General features: G+C 36.8%; 1 protein-coding gene and 1 long non-coding RNA gene across 5 annotated transcripts; both read left to right on the top strand.

Moving 5' to 3' along the window:
* The first annotated feature begins 243 nt into the window (after nucleotides 1-243).
* On the top strand, nucleotides 244-2,256 carry LOC139776847 (uncharacterized). The gene is made up of 3 exons (XR_011719209.1): nucleotides 244-624; nucleotides 715-806; nucleotides 922-2,256. It is a non-coding gene; the product is annotated as an uncharacterized lncRNA (long non-coding RNA).
* A 1,632-nt stretch (nucleotides 2,257-3,888) lies between these two features.
* LOC139776863 (CCA tRNA nucleotidyltransferase 1, mitochondrial) lies at nucleotides 3,889-7,104 on the top strand. Of its 4 annotated transcripts, none has more exons than XM_071713857.1 (4): nucleotides 3,889-4,464; nucleotides 4,692-5,086; nucleotides 5,279-5,889; nucleotides 6,061-7,104. In XM_071713857.1, exons 2-4 carry the CDS (start codon nucleotides 5,030-5,032, stop codon nucleotides 6,833-6,835), a joined length of 1,443 nt encoding a protein of 480 aa, XP_071569958.1. In that variant the 5' UTR covers nucleotides 3,889-4,464; nucleotides 4,692-5,029; the 3' UTR covers nucleotides 6,836-7,104. The 4 variants fall into 4 exon arrangements, with proteins under 4 accessions (XP_071569958.1, XP_071569957.1, XP_071569959.1 ...); XM_071713856.1 differs by having other exon boundaries at nucleotides 3,889-4,547; XM_071713858.1 differs by having other exon boundaries at nucleotides 3,889-4,837; nucleotides 4,904-5,086.
* The last annotated feature ends 112 nt before the right edge of the window (nucleotides 7,105-7,216 follow it).

Here is a 7,216-nt window from a genome sequence, read left to right as displayed (position 1 = left end):
ACTGTGGTAAATGTCGAACGTAAACGGCCAAAGGGGGTAATACGTTACCCCAAACGATTTTCTTTTTCGGTCACAGCTGCTGCACGGATCTAACCATAGACATATTATATCTAGACCGAGCGTTAAGGAGTGGGGGTATAGGCGACATAGAAAGAGAGACACTCTGTTGTGTGGCTGTTCGTTCTCTCTCGTTTCGCGCATGCGTACGCAAAATAAGTGTGATGGGAGGGAGGCATTAAGAAAGAGGAGCGAGGTGGAACGAGAAACTAACTTGGAACGTGAAACGGCTAGAAGTTGCTGTATCACAGAGTAAATACGTTTTTTACATATAAAAAGATAATGCTTTTTACGGCGTTAATGCTTTTACGAGTTTGTTTATCGGTATTTATTCAAGTTTATAAAAGGACGCCAATAAAATAAAGTAGTGAAATAAAGTGCTGGGGAACGTGAAAACTCTCTTTCTCTATGGTAGATGGTGACTATATATATCAAACGTTAATAAATACTATAAACAGATGACGTAAAAAGCAATATCTGTTTATATGTAAAAAGCATATTACTCTGTGGTTCTGCAGCTATACGGCATAAAGTAAATACCATCAATATTAGGAACAAACACAAGTTGTATGTATTTTGGTTATTATATATATATGAGCTATTATAATCTTAAAATCGCTACTATTTTAAGTGATAATTATTTTTAATATTTTATAGCAAAAGTTAGTGTGGCTAAAATTGCCAAAAATTATGAAGTGCCACATATGTTACAAAGAATGGAATCCTTTGTTTCCATGGCAATTTCACAGGTAATGTATAATAAATCTGAGTATGGTTAGATTTTATCACATATATATTTATTTATTATATATAAATATTCTTCAGCTTCAAATCAAAATAATGTAAAGTATTATATGTTTATAGTTTTTCAAAAGATATGCAGAAAGGCGGAGGAACCTCATTCAGGGAATTGCGATGTATAAAATAAAGTCTAATTGAATAGCAAATAAATATAAATAAGGTATAATTATAAATAAATATATAAAATAATTAAGGTATAATTGAATACAAAATAAAATGACAGATGTATTGGAACTGTTGCTTAGTGTTTATTAGGATATATACTTATCGTTTACATATAAAATGTTATAGTATTAATGTGTTACATTAACATAAAATGAATATTAACAATTAATGTTATAGAAACATATAACATTAAATGTTGTAGTATTAAAAATGTGTAGTAGTTTTGTTTATATACTTTTAAAATACCAGAGAAAACTTTAACCATATGTATCTTATTCAGTATTATAATTCGAATTCTATTGATTTTGAAAAAGTGTTAATTTATTGTTTTTCATTCTTATTCTTCGGATGGAATTTGTAAGCGTTGTACTTTCATGTTTAAGACGCGCGTTGAAAAAAGTTTTCAAAATTAGTTTTATTATTTGACTTCGGTGATCAAACAATAGATACTGTTCATAAATATGTCTATCTGTATTAAATACATATGAAGGAAGTGAGCGGAAAGATTGACATATTAAAACATTTAATATATTTTTAGTTGTAAATAATTTGTCTTGATTACTTCTGAAAGTTTTTTCTGCGTTCTTACATATTATAATAACATCAGGTGATGCTACATACAAACCACCGCGATTTTTTCGCTGTAACAGTTTACCAGTATATGTGTTTGATTCTTTCTGTGCCTCGCTTGCAATGAGCAATTGTTTACAAAATAAACAATCAATTTTGTGTGTAATAGTTTTAGCAACAAATCCAGACATGTACGTAATAACTTCCTCAGCATATTCAGTTAAGAACCAATTATTGTTTTGATTAAAATAATCATGATCCATAAAAATAGCATTTGCAGCATCTTGCTCAGAATCATTATCTGCGTTTTGTTGTACACTATGTGCAGTTACTCTTGCTCGTTTCTTACAGATTCATTATTAGATACATTAAGTAGTACAGTGTCGTCTTGTGGAATGCAGTTTGCACTTAAAGGAACAGACACATTTGCTAAATGTAATACTTTTCTATAAGATGCTTTGAATTGTTTTGCACTCGGATTATTGTTCCAACCGTTCATTCTTCTAATCAAAGAAAAGAAAGTTTCAATGTGGTCTTGGGATAATTTGTATGTTAACAAAAACTCTATTGTATTTTCATTAAATAGCTGTTCTGCTAAAGCAATACTATTTTGTAAATCAATAACAAACCCAATAAAGCCTGTTTTTCGTACACTTTGAAGTACAGGAACGTCTTTAATTTTTAAAGATTTAATATATAAAACAAACCTCTCAATGTTATCTTTTAGAATACGTATTTTATTTTTCGTTATTGCTCGTTTGGTTTCTGTTTTATTATTTAAATTTTTAGAATTTAATATGTCAAATACGTCGTTAAATGTCTTGCAAAATGTCGCGGTTGCTGAAGCTCCGGCAAAATGAGGTAATTTTAAGTCATATTCTCCAAACCCAAGTGCAGCAGTTACCGAATTACTGAAAACTTGTGCTGCTAAATGTACTTTCATTTTTTCGTTGTAAAAGTATACATGTCTACTTCTAACTTTAGTCGCAAGGTGTAATTTTTCCGCGTCTTGTAACGAAACTAATTGCCGTATAAATTTCCAACTAATTATATGATTTTCGTTATCACTTAAGTCTTCCTTACCAAGTGCATTTCTAACAAGTTTTATCATGTGACACGCGTCATAAAAAATATATATACGTTTAGACTCATCAGCGGGATGGACAAAATATGGTACAATCTGTTCAATTTCAGTTTGTTTCAAACGTGCGCCCAATTCTTCACACATAGATATATTGGAAGATACTCCATCAAACGTAATACTGACAATATCTAGATTGTTTTCATGAAGTGCACATAAAATAGTCTGTAATAACTTTGCTTTTTCACGGCCATTTAATTTATCAGTGAAGTAATATGCAATTGGAAGTTTAAAATTCTGGTTTATTGCAACTAACATAAAGACAAAAACTTCACTAGTAAGCGGCACTTTATCTTTAGCAACGGCACCGATGTCAACAAAACCATGTGATTTTTGTCCATCCCAATCAACACTTTTTCTAATACTCATTTCATCGAAAGTTAAATTGAACACTATTTTCTTATTTTTTTTCGCGAGCATTTCGAACTACATTGCGTACGGTTTTTAATGCTTGGTCAGATATACCGGAGTCGCTACTAATATTTTGCATCCATGTTCGAATAGTAGTTGGATGTGGAAGACATTTTAAAAACGTTGTTCTTAGGAATGAGTATGCCGCAGGGGAGTGAAAATGGAGCGTACAAGCAAAACATCTCAAAGCGTGTGGAAAAACTTTTGGCTTTCGCTCATTTAAAAGTCTTATTTTAGTAATTCTTCTACAGGACCAGGCACTACATCCTATAAAACATTACGATATTATTTAATTTACCACCCGTAACATGATAAATTACACCATTTCTACTTTACCGAAGTATTCGCGTTCTCTATACGTTTATATGCAATGTCGAAATAAAATAAGAAGAAACTTGTTATTTTAACTTCTTACATTTACCTAATTACTTTTACATTTACATGATTACTTACTTTTCTTTACTTTTCTTACTTTCTTAAGGGGATCCTGAATACCGACAAAAACAGTCAGAGCTCGTTCTAGCCGTTCTGTTTCAGTCGTTTCAGTTCCTTGTTCCACCTCGCTCCTCTTAATGCCTCCCTCCCATCACGCTTATTTTGCGTACGCATGCGCGAAACGAGAGAGAACGAACAGCCACACAACAGAGTGTCTCTCTTTCTACGTCGCCTATACCCCCACTCCTCAAATTTGGGCATATGCCCGGTCTAGATATAATATGTCTATGGATCTAACGCACTCGCTGAATGACGGAGGTCGACAAGTCGTCAGGCAATTCGCTCAACGTGCGCGGACCTGTTCGGACGTGTTTTGTCCGGAACGAAAATTTTTTAAGTATTGCGACTGATACTGTCTGCATTGATTCTCACTCAGTTTTTTAGTGATTTCCATTTAGACTTTGCCACGCTAACAGTCATTCAGACTTTTACGCAAACAGGGGTAAATGCTGGCCATATTGTCCTCGTACTAGAGGCAGGAGCCAATGCAAATATAAGAAGAAGAAGACAAGTCGTCAGTCGAGTCGTGTAGTTGACGATCAGGCTCAGTTGACGATCAGGCTCGATCGTGTTCGGACGTGTTCCGAAGGAAAATTTTTTTAAAGTATTGCGACTGTTACTGTCTGCATTGTATCGGCGCCTTTCGAGGCCTATAACGTTTTTTTACGACGCCGCTTGCGGCTTTTACGACTAGTGGTTAGAGGAAGAAGCACAGAATGGAATAATGGCCGTTACTATCCGATCGGAACTTAAGTGCCATTAAACGGAAGAAGAAGAAGAAGATTGCCGGATGAATAGAATAGGGTCTAGGGTCTGGGGTCTCGGTATGAAACCTAACCTTCCTAAGTCAGGGGCGTAATTTGAATTTCGCGTGGGGTAACGTATTACCCCACAAATGCTCTCTAGGGTTAATATTCTCTTAATTTTTATATCTATATTCTTTCTGTAACTTTGGCCCATATTCTGAACGCTCTTTTATTGATAAATGCGCGTTTATCGATAAAAGTGCGTTTGGAATATGGGTCTTTGCAAATCGCATAAATATAAATAGGTACATACTTTTGCGTGACACGCATATACGCACGCACACACACGTGCGCGCGCACGAACGAAAGAAAAATAAAAAGCAGAGCGGATAAAGATGTATGTACATATGTCATACGTTCATTTTGGAAAGAATACAAAAGCTGAAGAAATGTAAGTTAAAAAAAGAAGAGTGGTACTTACATACTTACATACATTTATTGTGCCGGACACCGGCAGTAGAACGTTCTCGAGATGACAAACCACTCTTCATAAGAATCATACATGAAGAGAAACAGAAGCGTGTTTGTCGTGACACGTGCGTCTTATGTACCGAGATAACAGAGACTAACGCATGCGAACGCTATGTTAAATACATTGGCACGGCGAACAATAAATCTCCTTCGTCGCGAGATAAATACCGTAAGTAGAACGAACGTAATCTCGGAAATTCCTCGGAATGGGGATTTAGGTTAGATTAGTAAGGTTATGTTGAATCGACACCGTCGGCGCCGACCTAAAGCCTAAAGCACTTTTCCTCCGGATAACGAACACAGGAATATGACGCGGAGAATGTAACGAGTGGGTAACAGGTGTTCTCATTGTCATACACAGGTGAGGAAGTTCGAGATAACGAGAACGCTGCACGAGAGAGTTTGGAGGAAAGTCAGAATGGATGATGCACCATCATCGAGGGCTGACCCGGTCGTCATAAAGCTGGACAGCCCGGAGTTTCGTTCTGTCTTCACCTCGGAATTGCAGAGCCTCGCGGGCCTGTTCAAGAAGCATAATTACGAGCTGAGGATCGCTGGTGGCGCGGTACGCGACATCCTAATGGGTAAACAGCCCAAGGACCTCGACTTCGCGACCGACGCCACGCCGCAGCAGATGAAGGAGATGTTTACGAGGGAGGAGGTCAGGATGATAAATGAGAAGGGTGAGAAACACGGGACGATCACGGCGAGGATAAACGACAAGGAGAACTTTGAGATCACCACTCTGAGAATCGATATTCTGACCGACGGACGGCACGCGCAGGTGGAATTCACGAAAGACTGGAAATTGGACGCTAATAGGAGAGATCTGACCATCAATTCCATGTTCCTCGACCTCGATGGCAGGGTGTACGATTATTTCTATGGTTACGACGATTTAAAGAACAAGAGGGTAGTTTTTGTAGGCGACGCTAGCATTAGGATACGCGAAGATTATCTTCGAATCTTAAGGTATGCTATGCTACTTTTGTGTGTATTGTATATATACATGCTATATTAGAATGTTATGATAAAATCTGCAATAATATGCTATAGCATAATAAAGCTTATCATAAATATATGTTAGTTGCATCGAATCTTTGGGACGCTTACATCAAGTTTGCATTGTTTAATTGCCGCCAGGTACTTTCGTTTTTATGGAAGAATAATGGACATCCCAGACCAGCACGACGAGGCAACGATAGAGGCGTTGAAGGAAAATATCGACGGCCTGCAACAGATATCCGGCGAGAGGATCTGGAGCGAATGGAACAAGATCCTGACTGGCAATTTTGCCCTGGAATTGACCCTGAAGCTGCTCGAATGCGGCAGCGGCAGACATATCGGTCTACCTGAACAACCCGACGTGGAAAACTTCCGAAACGTTTATCAGCGCGCGCAGTCCAATAACGTGACTTTAAAGCCTATATCCCTGATCGTATCGATGCTGAAGGATGAATACGAGGTGATAAAATTACACGAGAGATTGAAACTGTCTAATTCCGATAGAGATCTGGCGCTCTTCCTGGTGCAGCATAAGGAACACAAGCCCTGCGAGAAGTCGTTGAAGCCTTATCAGCAGTTGGTCCTTCTTCAGCAAACGAAGAGATACGATGTTCTTCAAGACTATGTGAAGGAGTTATTGAGGTATCGTGGTGCGATGCAGCTTCTGAACGAATTCGAGCAATGGGCAATTCCGAAATTTCCTATTAGCGGCAACATGTTGATGGAACACGTGCCGATGAAGAAGATAATCGGCAGCGTCTTGATTGAACTAAAAAGAATATGGATTGACGCGGACTTTAAGCTTACCGGCGAACAGCTTATGGAGCATGTACCGAGTATAGTCAGTGAATTAGAAGAAAAATACCAAACGCTACATAAAGAGAGGAAAAAGAAGTTGAAAAAAATGAAATAAACGTTTTTGAAGTACCGAAGTAGTTTTGTATATCTGCAACACAAACACTATATGCCATCTTACAAACAGAAGTTTTAATAGGTTTAATAGATAACTCGTTATTTTTTTTAGACCAAATAGTCTAGATAGTTAGTAATTTATTGTTACTAAACAATATCTTGTGAAAAAGGTGAAGCAATTTTGTATTTCTAACGAGGCAAATAAATACCTTGTATAGAAAGATGCAAAGGTATAAATCTATAAATAAAGGATGTTATATTAATGACTTATATCGGCGTCTGAATACATCTTCCTGAAAAACGCGAAAAGAAACGTACTGTATTTGTATTATGTTAGGCACTCAAAAATTTATTAAGAAATAAAATCCTGCATTTTTTCCTT

The sequence above is a fragment of the Temnothorax nylanderi genome, unplaced genomic scaffold, assembly GCF_030848795.1.
Source record: "Temnothorax nylanderi isolate EJ_2023f unplaced genomic scaffold, tnyl_v1.0 TNYL_tig0130_pilon, whole genome shotgun sequence".
Classification (NCBI taxonomy): domain Eukaryota; kingdom Metazoa; phylum Arthropoda; class Insecta; order Hymenoptera; family Formicidae; genus Temnothorax; species Temnothorax nylanderi.
This window is presented reverse-complemented; position numbering and strand designations above follow the sequence as displayed.